At 37.9% G+C, this 15,441-nt stretch overlaps 1 protein-coding gene across 2 annotated transcripts in view; it reads right to left on the reverse strand.

The window, feature by feature from the left end:
• Positions 1 to 15,441, reverse strand: part of HIPK1 (homeodomain interacting protein kinase 1) — a 51,932-nt gene that overhangs the window by 25,070 nt on the left and 11,421 nt on the right. For both annotated transcript variants that reach the window (XM_068963680.1, XM_068963681.1), the window contains one exon: positions 6,070 to 6,193. In XM_068963680.1, coding sequence (XP_068819781.1) covers positions 6,070 to 6,193 — 124 coding nt within the window. The remainder of the gene's footprint in view (positions 1 to 6,069; positions 6,194 to 15,441) is intronic.

Genomic DNA, 15,441 nt, shown 5'->3' on the forward strand with positions numbered 1-15,441 from the left:
CGCATGAGGGCCTGTGCTAGAAGGAAATACTCTTAACCAGTGCTGAAATAATGCCAGTGGGTCTAGAGCAAGAAAAGCAAGAAGTGGTGTGAGAGCAAATCTAGAAAGGGAGAGAAGAAGGGGAGGAACAACCCACGTAGGGGCTCACAGGCCATATTAAGAATTTAGCCCTTTAATCGAAGTGACAGGAAACCACTAAAAGAGGAGAGGAGTGGGATCATCAAATTGGTGTTCTGAAAAAAATCGCTCTGGAAAAAAGACTGGAGGGAGGCCAGAGTAGATAAAGGGAGGTTGTCTAGTAGCCCATGTAAGTGATGGAGACAGACTGGACTAGGGTAATAGCAGCAGGAAAAAATGAGTATGCTCAAGAGGCATTAGGACACAGATGGTCAGGTGATGCATGCGTGTGCACATGCACACACACACTGCAAAATGACACTTTCCTTCAGAGAATTTATCTCAATTGTCCTACTTAATTATTTGTATAATTATTAATGTCTATTTCCCATCACCAATATATAGGCTCCATGAGGGTAAGGATAATGTTTTATTCAGTGCTGTATCCCACATAATCAGAGCACCTGTGATACAAAGTAGGTATTCAATAAATATATAAAGAAAATTAACAATTAAATGTGTAACTAAATATAAAATATACCAAAATGTAACAGGTTACCTTGGAGGGGTAGAACTACTAAAGCATGAAATTTTTGTCTCCTGGCTCACTGCATCTTTTCTAGTTTTTCTACAATGAAACACTTACAAAATTAAAACATTAAAAAATTTTAATAACTGTTAAAGTAGAATGGGAACTATCATACAGATACTGCTTTTCACATAGCTTAAAATAAAGCAACAAAAGCCCCACCTTTATGTAAACAGAAAGTGTTACTGTCATTTGTTACTTTAAACAATTGAAATGTTTCCAACAAAGTTGATGCTATTAACTAATACCTGGAGAGGATACACACATTTGACTTTAAGATTCACAAACATTTGCTGTAAAATCTCAACTTTAGCATTTCCAAAAACGCCACAGCTGATATCATACTTAACAATGAAAGACTGCTTTCCCCTTAAAATCAGGAACAGGACAAGAAAACCAGCTCTTCCTATTTCTATTCAACACTGTACTAGTGTGGTTCAGTGCAAAGCAGTTAAGCAAGGAGAAGAAAGGAATCCAGACTGGAAAATAAAATGGAAAATTTATTTGTAGATGACACGAATGAACAACTGAAAATAAAATTAATAATTCTATTCACTATAGCACCAAAAAAAGAACACTTAGAAGTAAATTTAACAAAAGAAGTAAAAAAAACTTGAACTCTGAAAATTACAGAACACTGCTAAAGAAAACCTAAATAAACCTGATCATGTTTATGGATCAGAAGCCAGTATTGTTAAGATGGGATACTTCCAAAAGTCATCTTCAGATTCAAGCAATCCCTTTAAAAAATAAATTAATAACTTTCTTGGGACAAAAACAGAAAAATCCACCCTAAAATTCCTATTGAATTTCAAGGGACCCTGAATAGCCAGATCAGTCTTAAAACGAACAGTTAGAGGATTCACTCATAGCTCAGTCAGTAAAGAATCTGCCTGCAATGTAGGATACCCAGGTTCAATTCCTGGGTCGTGAAGATACCCTGGAAAAGGAAATGGCAACCCACTCCAGTATTCTTGCCTGGAAAATCCCATGGACAGAGGAGCCTGGTGGGCTGCAGTCTATGGGACTGCAAGAGTTGGACACGACTTAGCGACTCAATCACCACCACCTGAGGACTCACAATTACTGTTTTAAAAACTGACTGCCACCAGACAGAGAAAGACAAATTCACTTATATGTGGAATCTAAAATATGACACATAGGAGCTTATTTACAAAGCAGAAATAGACTCAATGACACAGAAAACAAACGTATGGTTACCAAAGGGGAAAAGGGATGAGAGGGATGAATTAGGAGTTTGGGATTAACAGATATCCCGTACAGGGAACTATATCTATTATCTTGCAATAACCTAGAATAGAAAAGAATGTGAAAAAAAAGTACACACACACACACAGGAATCACTCTGCTGTACACTTGAAACTAACACAACATTGTAAATCAACTATACTTCAATTTAAACAAAAAGAAAGAAAGCTGACTACCAAACTATAGTAATCAAAATGGCATGGTACTGGCATAAAGACAAATATAGGATATAGGTCAATGGAAAAGAACCAACAATTCAGAAATAAATCATTACATTTATTTATGGTCAACTGATTTTTGACAAGAATGCCCAGACAATTCTTGGAGAAAGATGTCTTTTAGAAAACAGTATCGAGATAACAGAAAACCCACACGCAAAAAATTGAAACTGGATACTTTCCTCACCCAATATTTAAAACTTAATAAAATGACTCAAAAACCTAAATGTATGAGCTAAAACTATAAAACTATTTGAAGAAAACATAGGAAAAAAGCTTAATTTGTTTTGCCAGTGATTTCTTAGACATGATACCACAAGTATAAGCAACAAAAGGAAAATTGACTTCATCAAAATTTAAAACTTTTGGGTAAACACTATCAACTGAGTGAAAAGACAGCCACCTGGAATAGTAGAGTATTTGGAAATCATTTATTTGATAAGGGATTAATAATAAGAATACAGAAAGAACTCCCGTAGCTCAATAACAACAAAAATTCAAAAATGGGCAGTGGACTTGAATAGGCTTCTCCAAAGAAGATATACAGATGCCCAATAAGCACATAAAACAATGCTCATCACCACTAATCATTAGAGAAATACAAATCAAAACCCCAAAGAGATATCACAACATACCCATAAGAATAGCTATTATTTTTTAAAAAAGAAAGAAAATAACCAGCCTTGGCAATGATGAAAGATGTAGGGAAACTGGAACTCTTGTACATTGCTGGTAGGAATGTAAAATGGTGTAACCACTGTGGAAAGAAGCTTGTTGGTTCCTCAAAAAGTTAAACATAGAATTACCATATGACATTACCATATGACCCAGCAATTCTATTGGGTTGGCCAAAAAGTTCTGTAAGATGTTACAGAAAAACTTGAATGAACTTGTTAGCCAACCAATACTTTTAGCTCTACACCCAAAAAAAGTCAAAGTGTTAGTCACTCAGTTGTGCCCAACTCTTTGCAACCCCATGGACTGTAGCCCACCAGGCTCCTCTGTGCATGGAATTCTCCAGGCAAGAGTACTGGAGCGTGTTGCCATTCCCTTCTCCAGGGATCGAACCTGGGTCTTCTGCATTATAGGCAGATTCTTTATTGCTGAGCCACCAGGGAAGCACCTTTAACACCCAAAGGAATTGAAAACAGGGACTTAAACATTTTGTTTAAGGCAGGAGAAGGGGATGACAGTCTTCCCTGGTGGCTCAGATGGTAAAGCGTCTGCCTGCAATGTGGGAGACCCGGGTTCGATCCCTGGGTTGGGAAGATCTCCTGGAGAAGGAAACGGCAACCTACTCCAGTACTCTTGCCTGGAAAATCCCACGGACAGAGGAGCCTGGCAGGCTACAGTCCATGGGGTTGCAAAGAGTCGGACACGACTGAGCGACTTCACTTATTGCTGAGCCACCAGGGAAACACCTTTAATACCCAAAGGAATTGAAAACAGGGACTTAAACATTTTGTTTAAGGCAGGAGAAGGGGACAACAGAGGATGAGATGACTGGTTGGATGGCATCACCGACTTGATGGACATAAGTTTGAGCAAGCTCTGGGAGGTGGTGATAGACAGGGAAGCCAGGTGTCACAAAGAGTGGGACACAACTGAGCAACTGAACTGAACTGATCCATAGCACCATCATTCATGACAGCCAAAAGGTGGTAACAACCCAAGTGTCCATCAACAGATGAACACATTAAAAATGTGGTATACATATATTAATATATTTATACACAGACACATATACACACAATGAAACACTAACCAGCCATAAAAAGTAATGAAGTTCTGATACATGCAACAGCATGGATGAAAAACATCATGCTAAGTACAAGCAGCCCGTCACAAAAGACCACATATTGTATATACTGAATAAAATATACTAGAATGGGCAACTCTAAAGAGACTGAAAGGAGTCCCTAGGGTGGCAGTGGTGGGGCAGTTAGCAGACTGGGTATTGACTGCTAATAAGTACTGGGTTTCATTTTACAGTCCTGAAAATGTTCCAAACTGAGTGTAGTGATGGTTCACAACCCTGTGAACATACTAAAGACCACTTGAAATGGCTGAATTATATGGTATGTGAATTATACCTCAATAAAGTTGTTTAAAAAAACCTCAGCTGTAGGAATAACGACCCTGCCTCATGAATCTTTTTGTATAAGCAAAGATACCTCAAGATAAACTATCCCCAATCCTGCTCTACAACAACAACATCTGATTTATCCATTATTCAGCATGGGAAAAACAACTTCCTCCTACTACCCATAGTTTCAATCTATACACCAGGCAAAAATTCCCAAAACCACCAGATCGTTTCTTTACATGATAAGCCCCTCACTGTACCTTAGCTTCTAGATCTAATTTTACTTGGTTCTACTTCCTAGGAACATTACAATATAATCTGTTCACTAAGTTTGAAGAGATGCCACAAAACAGCTGCCTAGGAATGGCACTTTGGAGGCTATAATTGCTCGGAGCAAGGTTTCTTAATCAGGGGGTCCATGAATTCCCTAACTTTGTATATAAGACATTGTATATATATATTTCTGAGAAGATTCACACCAGATTCTCGAAAGAGTTTAAAACCCAAAGGGGAGAATTAGTGAACTGGTTCAACTAATGGTGGCTTTCCATCATTTAATCTCCCTCATACTTATTTGTGGTTGTTAAAATAACGAAGGTGGCTCCTGGCTATAAGGTGGATGAAAGACTGAAAAATTAAAAATTACAAAACTCAACCTAACTGGTTACTTATCAAATGAGCAACTCATTGTTTATGTCAGACTCTGATGACAGGAAAGACTGAAGGCAAAGAGAAGGAGGTGGCAGAGGATGAGACGGTTAGACAGCATCACCGACTCAATGGACGTAAACTTGAGCAAACAGTGGAGGGGACAGTGGAGGACAGAGGAAACTCGGGCGACAGTCCACAGGGCTGCAAAGTGTCGGACAGGACTTAGTGACGGAACAAAAACAACCACAGAGACAAGTCCAAAGAGCCAAACTGTTAGAAATTGGAAAATGCTACATCTACTCTAAAATGGATCTAGGTTGAATGAGAGAACACACTATTTTACTCTTTTTCCTTTTAGAAATTCAAAATAACCATTCACTTCTCAAAACAAAAACAAAAAAACCTCGTGTATCTACTGTGTCCCAGATACAATGTTAGCAGTTGAGGATACACTAGTAGAATCAAGCAATCTCTGCCCTCAAAGAGCTCACAGCATAGTAGTTAGAACTGGCTTTTTGAAAAAACAAGAAATGAGAATTCACAATTTTCTTCCAAGGCAAAACTTTTGCCTTTAGGACCAGTTTCTTAGGAAGCCACAGCATATCTTCTAAAGCTTGTCTATTCTGAAACATAGATCATTTATTAAAGTACCTTTCAACTCTTACGATTTCCCTCCTAAATCCTATGTTACAGCGACCTAATACACATTGCAGCTTCTGGGGTCCAATGTGTTTCAGTATGCAGACAGTAATTACTTTAGTGGGTGTCATGTATAAAAGGAAATAATAGCACTGAATGAGCCAAAGTTCGCTCTTAAAATTCCAACTTCACATCCTTACACTACTTTCGTACCTTAACTCACAAGACACATTAGCTAACTAAAGTTAAGTCTCACTACAGGTCTGGAAAAGTAGCAATCTAAAGTAATACGAATAAAATCCTTTTTAAAAGTACAGAATTGCAAATATAACTTCCAGACTAAAAAGCAGGTAGACAAATTTTAATTCTTTATAAAATTATTTCTAATTGGATTATTCTTTCCCTGCAATCTAAATACTTCACTAGTAACTTCTATTCCTCTAGCATCTTTCACCAGTTAACTACTTGCTTCCTATCGCTATCCAAATAAACACTCTTACCTGATCATATTCTGAAGCACCAGGATAAAGAGGCCATCCCAGGAACAGCTCTGCTATCACACAGCCCAATGACCACATATCAATAGCTTCACAAAATGGTAAGCCAAGAATAATTTCAGGGGCTCTAGCAAAAACAAAAATAGCAGATTAAAAAAGATACACACTATTTGGGGAAATTGTGCTGTTACTATTCGTTTTAGTATTAGTAAAGGTATACTGATTTAATGACACTAAATACAATCTTGGGTATAAAATCTGTAATTTGAAACTCGGCCCTAGATATGGTTCTTGAATTTCAGAAAAGTACTACCCATGTATAAACTACAAACTGCATAATAATCCCTATAGAGTTCAGGAAGCATCACATAATCAAACACATTAATATTTCTGCACCAAAACATATGAGCAATCACACTAAGCCAGACAAATACCTTTAATAGCCTTACATTGATTCAAGTCAGGTCTTGCTAATAATAGCTTACACCAAACTTAGAAAAAGATTTAGTTTTGAAAGCTTTCTGAATTTTGAAAATTTAGCACTTTTTATCCTTAGCACCTTTTCAATTACAGAAAAATCAATTAAGTGGCCTGACCAATAAATACTCTTTGTGACAGATATGCCTTCTGTAGAAATAATGGTGGTTCATACCCTAGTTCCATTACTTGAAAGCTGCAGGCAATTAGTTTCTCTGTATGTCATGTTCCTCATTCATAAAATGGAGATGAGTACCTACTACATAGGGCTGTGGTAAGGTTTAAATAAATAAGTAAACAAAAAGATGATAATGCTGACGATGTTGTTGCTCAAATACTAAAGCTCTTGATCAGTGTCTAGCACACAGTAAGCACTATGAAACTGTTTGATAAAATAATGACTATTATTATTACATCATCATTTTTAAAAGACTGAACCCTCTGTGTGCTTTCAGAAATATTCATTTTGATTAATACTCTAGTGAGAAACCCAACCCTAGGGAACCTTAAAGAGAAGACTACAGTAATATCATAAACTAAGAGCTTTACATATATATATATATGAATACATCCAAGGCAAAGTCCCACTTACAGAGAAGGAAACAGACACAAATGGATTAAGAAATCTACCCCAAATCATATAATTAATTAATGGCAGAGCTAGAATTTGAATTCTAGCAGTCTAGCTCTGAAGTTGAGTAAATTGTACTATTACTCTCTCTAAGTAAGCAAAAGTTAAATATATACCCTGACATGAAAAGCCAACTCACTGAAAAAGACCCTGATGCCGGGAAATATTGAAGGCAAAAGGGAAAGACGGAGGCAAAGGATGAGAGGTTAGATATCATCACCAACTCAATGGACATGAATTTGAGAAAACTCCGAGAGATAGTGAAGGACAGGGAAGCCTGGCATGCTACAGTCCTCGGGGTCACAAAGAGTCAGACATGACTTAGCGACTGAGCAATAACAACAAATACATACCCATCTATATACATCTATTTGGCATTGTGGTATACATGGTGTTTCCCAAACTGTGACAAATAGATAAGTGGATTCAAGAGGGGGATAATATTAATAAACGACACATATGTAGGGCCAAGTGTGTACCATGCACTGTTCTAGGTTCTTTATAAATATGGGGTTTACTTAATCCTATTTACAACAATCTTATCAAAGTATTGTCACTGTTGAGCCCTCAATTACATGATGCACATTTTTCACATTTTAACATCTCTGAAATTGAGACACTTGCAAATGACAGTATATTTTAGTTTAATAGTAATGTTTTTACTTTCTTATTAGTAACATAAATAATATTTCATCTTATAATCAATGGCACTTTGCCTCTACATTAAAAGTATCATTTCTATTTTAAAGATAAAGAAACTGGACACGGACAGGTTAAGGTGCTCAAGGCTGGCCACCAGGCAGTCTGGGTCCAAGAACTGAGCTCTTAAAACACTTTATTATCTCCAAATAATTTCCTTTCCTTCTATTAAGTACCAGAATTTGAATCCATAAGGACACTCCAGATCCAGATCCTTCATTTAACAGGAGCTAAATGGAAAAGCAGATCTCTCCATTAGGACCCATCTCATAGCTGTCTCCTTGCAAGTGTCCCAAATTTTTACTTTCAAGCAGTATGTGTTTATTGTTGCTCTGTGTGTATGTGGAAGAAGGGGGAGGGGGACAAATATTGAGTGAGGAGGGTATAAAGGTATTTCTTTTAATAAGAATATTACTTTCCTAGAGTAATTTTCCAAACAGCCCCTAGAAAACAGGGTAAATTAGAGGACTCCAATAGGGTAAGCTCCCGGCCTGCTGGGACTTACACTATGTGACCAGAAAGGGCAGAACCACTAATACCATCAGGTTTTGTTCCATTTGATGTGCCCTGTGTCTTTTTTAGCCAAAGAAAACAACTTTCAAAAGTGACATTCCTGTTGCAGGAGGCTAGAGCCCCACATTACTGATGGAATTTCAGAGTTCAATTAAATACAACCATGTGTCATATTTGAGAGCATTAATAAACTAGAGGGTAAGAGTACCCTGAAACATAAAAGCCTTTCTAAAATTAAAAAAGAACAAAATTTTTACTTTCACTGAGCAGACTCATTAATTTCTAAGTTCATGACAGTGCCAAAAATAGCTGGCAGGGAGAATGCAAATGGCTTTGTGCCAAAATAAAAACTGGGCTTAGAACATTCCTAAACATCAACTGAAGAGCAGCAGATTGATTTTGCCATTCCCACTATACCAGGAAGACATTTCAAAATCTGAAAGGTAGGTCACAGGGAGGGGCCAGGCCACCCAATAACTTACTTTTTTGGAAAGATAGCCATAACATGTGATAACTGTTAGGCTTCAAAGGCTTAAAATTTCAGGGAAATTAAGAAAAATGCTAATCCCATCCCCAAACTACATAAAACAAAAACCCCTGAAGATTGGCTGGAATCAGTTTTTCCATTTGGTCTTGCTCTGCTTCTAAGTAACAAAAGCAGCTAAGGATTTTGAGCTAAAGCTCACTCAAAACAGTTAACTCTGCCACTTCTACTATACAAAATGGTAAGTATCAAAAGAAAAAATACGAAAGCAGTAACAATAAAATAAGGCTGCTCAGTCTACTGAGGACTTTTCACTACCATTACAGCCTCAACATGTTAGACTTATGTAAACTCTAGGAAGCAAAAAGACTGAAGCTATATACTTTTTTTTTTTTGAAAATCATTTACAGCAGGTTTACCTCTAAAGACAGAATGGTTTAAACTTTGAATTCAGATCAAAATTCTCTGTAATATTCTCATTACGATAACATCTCTCCCCTTGGCCTCTGTTATTTCTCAATCCCTCAATACTAGACACTGAAATTCTGGTTCTACCTCATCTATATAATAAGTTACTCACTCTTCTAGGTTCTTATCAGCTCTGACATTCTAACAACTAGGCAGTAAAAAAGATTACACACAGCAAAAAGAAAAACAAACTAGCAGCCTTGAGTAGAAAAATGGCATTAATTGTACTTTGGACATAGTGACTCTCTTCTTTGAAGATACATTCCGTCCTTAAAGAACAAATACTAAACAAGATTTCCCAACTCCTGTAAATTGAAAAATTCCACCTAAATCATAAAGCTCTGTTTCACTGGAACCCAGAGCAAGCTGAAGTTGGGATAACTTAAGAACACAAATCATTCTCTGCTCATTTTCATGAACACTCTTGTTTCATCCGACCCATCTCAGAGGCATCAAACCAAATAGATGTTATATAAAGTCTAACTTCCTGCATCTGTAGCTTAGGTGTAACTGTGGTTTCAGTGTCAAACGAAATTGCATTGCTTTTTGTCTAGGATAAACTAACGATTATACACTGGAAGTGAGAAATAGATTTAAGGGACTATATCTGATAGACAGAGTGCCTGATGAACTATAGATGGAGGTTCGTGACATTGAACAGGAGACAGGGTGCAACCCATCCCCAAGAAAAAGACATACGAAAAAGCAAAATGGCTGTCTGAGGAGGCCTTACAAATAACTGTGAAAAGAAGAGAAGCAAAAAGCAAAGGAGAAAAAGAAAGATACACCCATTTGAATGCAGAGTTCCAAAGAATAGCAAGGAGAGATAAGAAAGCCTTCCTCAGTGATCAATGCAAAGAAATAGACGAAAACAATAAAACGGGAAAGACTAGAGATCTCTTCTAGAATTTAGAGATACCAAGGGAACATTTCATGCAAAGATGGGCTCAATGAAGGACAGAAATGGTATGGACCTAACAGAAGCAGAAGATATTAAGAAGAGGTGGCAAGAATACACAAGAGAACTGTACAGAAAAGATCTTCACGATCAAGATAATCACGATGGTGTGATCACTCACGTAGAGCCAGACATCCTGGAATGTGAAGTCAAGTGGGCCTTAGAAAGCATCACACTATGAACAAAGCTAGTGGAGGTGATGGAATTCCAGCTGAGCTATTTCAAATCCTAAAAGATGATTGTGAATGTGCTGCACTCAATATGAGAGCAAATTTAGAAAACTCAGCAGTGGCCATGGGACTGGAAAAGGTCAGTTTCCAATCCAATCCCAAAGAAAGGCAATGCCAAAGAATGCTCAAACTACCACACAATTGCACCCATCTCACACAGTATTAAAGTAGTGCTCAAAATTCTCCAAGTCAGGCTTCAGCACTATGTGAACCGTGAACTTCCAGAGGTTCAAGTTGGTTTTAGAAAAGGCAGAGGAACCAGAGATCAAATTGCCAACATCTGCTGGATCATCGAAAATGCAAGAGAGTTCCAGAAAAACATCTATTTGACTATGCCAAAGCCTTTGACCATGTGGATCGCAATAAACTGTGGGAAATTCTGAAAGAGATGGGAATACCAGACCATCTGACCTGCCACTTGAGAAACCTGTATGCAGGTCAGGGAGCAACAGTTAAAACGGGACATGGAACAACAGACTGGTTCCAAATAGGAAAAGGAGTACATCAAGGCTGTATATTGTCACCCTGCTTATTTAACTTCTATGCAGAGTACATCATGACAAACGCTGGGCTGGAAGAAGCACAAGCTGGAATCAAGATTGCCAGGAGAAATAGCAATAACCTCAGATAAGCAGATGACACCACCCTTATAGCTGAAAGTGAAGAGGAACTAAAAAGTCTTGATGAAAGTAAAAGAGAAGAGTGAAAAAGTTGGCTTAAAGCTCAATATTCAGGAAACTAAGATCATGGCATCTGGTCCCATCACTTCATGGGAAACAGATGGAGAAACAGTGTAAACAGTGACAGACTTTATTTTGGGGAGCTCCAAAATCACTGCAAATGGTGACTGCAGCCATGAAATTAAAAGACGCTGACTCCTTGGAAGGAAAGTTATGACCAACCTAGACAGCATATTAAAAAGCAGAGACATTACTTTGCCAATAAATGTCCATCTAGTCAAGACTATGGTTTTTCCAGTGGTCATGTATGGATGTGAGAATTGGACTATAAAGAAAGCTGAGCGCCAAAGAATTGATGCTTTTGAACTGTGGTGTTGGAGAAGACTCTCGAGAGTCCCTTGGACTGCAAGGAGATCCAACCAGTCCATCCTAAGGGAAATCAGTCCTGAATATTCATCATTGTAAGGACTGATGTTGAAGCTGAAACTCCAATACTTTGGCCACCTGATGCAAAGAGCTGACTCATTTGAAAGGACCCTGATGCTGGGAAAGATTGAAGGTGGGAGGAGAAGGGGACAACAGAGGATGAAATGGCTGGATGGCATCACCGACTCAATGGGCATGAATTTGAGTAAACTCCAGCAGGTGGTGATAGACAGGGAGGCCTGGAGTGCTGCAGTCCATGGGGTCACAAAGAGTCAGACATGACTGAGCTGAACTGAACTGAAACTGAAAATATGCTTTCCTTAACTAGACCTTGTCCTTCCATACACAATAAAGTGATCTCAGCTCTAAATAAAGGCCAGCTGGCCTGTTCAAAATGGAAAAGCATTGAGCTGTAAGTATGGCAAACTTTTGTGTCTAAAACCCAAGCCCCAAAGACAGCAACTTTTCTTGGAATTAATCTACATTTACACTTACAGTGGGTTAGGAAATAAAGTATTTTCATCCAGCCACACCTATGGCCAACAGAAACAGCACAGTGGCAAAAACTTATGTCAACTGATAGTATTCTGGCATGTTATCAGCGAGATGAAGCAATGTTAACTAAAAGGGAGGCCAGGGGAAGACTGGCTCTGGAGCCAGAATGCTCCACTAGTCAAAAGGATTACAGAGAATTTTTCTGAAAAGACAAGAGGGTAAGGATTTAATGGACTCTAATAAAGCAACAGTGCAACATGAAGAGAACCACTGTGGATAAAATTAATGATAAAAAAGGAATGCCTGAGCTGCTACTCGCCTTGCCTTAGGCCCACCATCAAGTATTACTGTGATACAGCTTTATAAAACTATAAAAAGAAAAGATAAAAATAGACAAGGGCGGACTGGAAGACAATGTTGTTGAGATATAGGTACTATACAAGATGATTTGCAGATTCAGTGTGATCCCTATCAAACACCAAGAAGTTTTTTTCAGAAACAGAAAAATCCATCCTAAAATTCATACAGAATTTCAGGAGACTCCAAATAGCCAAAACAACCTTGAAAGAAAATAAAAACAGAGGTCTCACACTTTCTGATTTCAAAACAAAGCTACAAGCAGTCAAAAAAGCATGGTACTGGCATAAGGACAGACATTTAGAACAATGGAAAAGAACAAACAACCCAGAAATAAACCCTCATACTTATGGTCAAAGGATTCTGACAAGAGTGTCAAGACCATTCAATGGAGAAAGGATAGTCTTTTTAGCAAATGGTGCTGGAAAAACTGAATAATCAACATGCAGAAGAATAAAACTGGACCCATACTTCATAGCATACAAAAATTAACCCAAAATGGATCAAAACCCTAACTATAAGAGCTAACGCTATTCAAAGAAAACACAGGGGAAAAGCTTCATGACATTGACTTGGCAATGATTTCTTGGATATGATACCAAAAGTACAAAGCAACAGCAACAAAAAAGACAAAATTCATCACAATTTAAAACTTTTGTGCAAATGACACTATCAAAAGGGTGAAAAGGAAACTCCACTGAATGGGAGAAAATGTCTGCAAATCATGTATCTGACCAGGCATTAATACCTAGAGTATATAAAGAACTTTTACAACTCAACAACAACAACAAAAAAAGACAATCCAATTCAAAAATGGACAAAGAACTTGTCCAAAGAAGATGGCCCCAAAGCACATGAAATGATGTTCATCATCAGTAATTATTAGGGAAATGCAAATCAAAACTATATGAGGTATCATTTCATATACATAAGGATGGCTACTATCCAAAAAAAAAAGAGGGAGAGAGAAAGAAAATAACAACTGTTGGTATGTGGAAAAATTGGAATCTCCCTGCATGGCTGGTGGGAATAAAAAATCATGCAGTGGCTGAGGAAAACAGTTTGGTGGCTCCTCAGCAGGTAAAGTAATTACCATCTGAACCAGCAACTCTAATTCTAGTTTTATACCCCCAAAAAAGCAAAAACTGGGACTCAAACACTTGAATGTCAATGTTCATTACACCATTATTCACAATAGCCAAAAATGTAGAAACAATCCAAGTGTTCATCAACAGAGGGAAGATAAATAAAATGTGGTATAGACATGCAATGAAATATTCAGTCCTGAAAAGGAATGAAATTCTAATACATGCTACAGAATTTCAGAGATTAACCTTGAAGACATTATGCTAAGTGAAGTAAGTCAGACCCAAAGGACAAATACTTTATGATTCTACTTATCTGCAATATCTAGAACAGACAAATTCACAGAGACAGAAAATCAAACAGAGGTAACTGGGGTGGCTGGTGTAGGAGAATAGAGTAGTTACTGCCTAATGGTTACAGAGTTTCTGTTTTGAGTGATAAAAAAAATTTGGAAGGACTTCCCTGATTGTCCAGCGGTTAAGAATCTGCCTGCCAATGCAGGGGACATAGGTTCCATCCCTGGTGGGGGACCTAAGATTCCGTGTGTGTGTTTGTGTGTGTGCGAGCGCGAGCTTAGTTGCTCAGTCATGTCTGACTCTTTGTGACCCCACTGACTGTAGCCTGTCAGGCTCCTCTGTCCACGCGATTCTCCAGGCAAGAATACTGGAGTGGGTTGCCATTCCGTTCTCCAGGGGATCTTCCCGATCCAGGGATCAAAGCCAGGCCTCCTGCACTGCAGGCGGATTCGTTACCGTCAGAGTGCAGTGCAGATCACTTGCACCTTGGGGCAACTACGCCCAGGTGCCCCAGCTAACGAACCCGCACACCACAACCAGAGAAAAGCCCGAGCAACAGTGAAGAGCCTGCCTGCCGCTGAAGATCCAGCAGAGCCAGAAAACAAAATTCAGAAGGGGACAGCGGGGAAGGCTACAGGGCATTGTGAAGGCACTGCATGACGCTGAATGGCACGTGTTAAAAAGCTAAGTACCACAATTAGAAAAAGAAAAAATAGATAGGTGGCATATTTTCTGAATCCCTGCACAGGTTAAAATATCCTTGTATTTTTTTCACTTGTAATATAAAATTCTTAGTTCAGAATTTCTATTCCCTCAAAATGTATTAGCCAAACATAAAACTTGACAAAACTTATTTTTGGGGTTATCTTTATTACTGTTTCACTTCCTGATTGGGTGTGTGTACAATCTGTGTTTAACGCATGACCATTAAAATAAATATCAGATTCCCTAAAATTAATAACTAGACAGATAAATGAGGTACTGAGAAATAAAAGTTCATATAAAGATTTTCTCCTTTCTTTCAGTAATGCGCCTTGATTATAGTACAGACAAAATTCTATATTTTAGCATTTACGTTCTGTTCCAATAATTACTATGTATTGAAAAGGTAGCTTTATTAGAAGTATCAATATGGAAATATAAATCACTGAAGTATAAGGTGCTTGGGTCAAGGCCATTTTAGGATAACCAAATGAGTTCATACGCAAATAAGTTCCAAGACCTATGGAGAATATTAAAACAAGAAAAGATCTTAGCAATCATCTAATCCAATTCTATTATGCAAGAGAGAAAACGTAAAATAATAAAATGATGCTACAGTTAAAACTTGGAATTACTCCAAGGCATCTCACCTGCCAAGACTGGAACCTGGAAAAAATAGCAGCATATGCCCAAATTCATCACAATTAAGTAAATATCTTATATATTTAAAGATACTTTAAAATGGGAAGATTATGTATAAAGGTAGCAAGAAGGAATCAGATGCTAGAATAATTCAACTAGGAACGAATTTCAGAATCAGACTGAATTAATTTTTCTAGAGTTAAAATTTCAGAAATAATGTTACATACAGGA

The sequence above is a fragment of the Capricornis sumatraensis genome, chromosome 2, assembly GCF_032405125.1.
Source record: "Capricornis sumatraensis isolate serow.1 chromosome 2, serow.2, whole genome shotgun sequence".
Taxonomy (NCBI): Eukaryota; Metazoa; Chordata; class Mammalia; order Artiodactyla; family Bovidae; genus Capricornis; species Capricornis sumatraensis.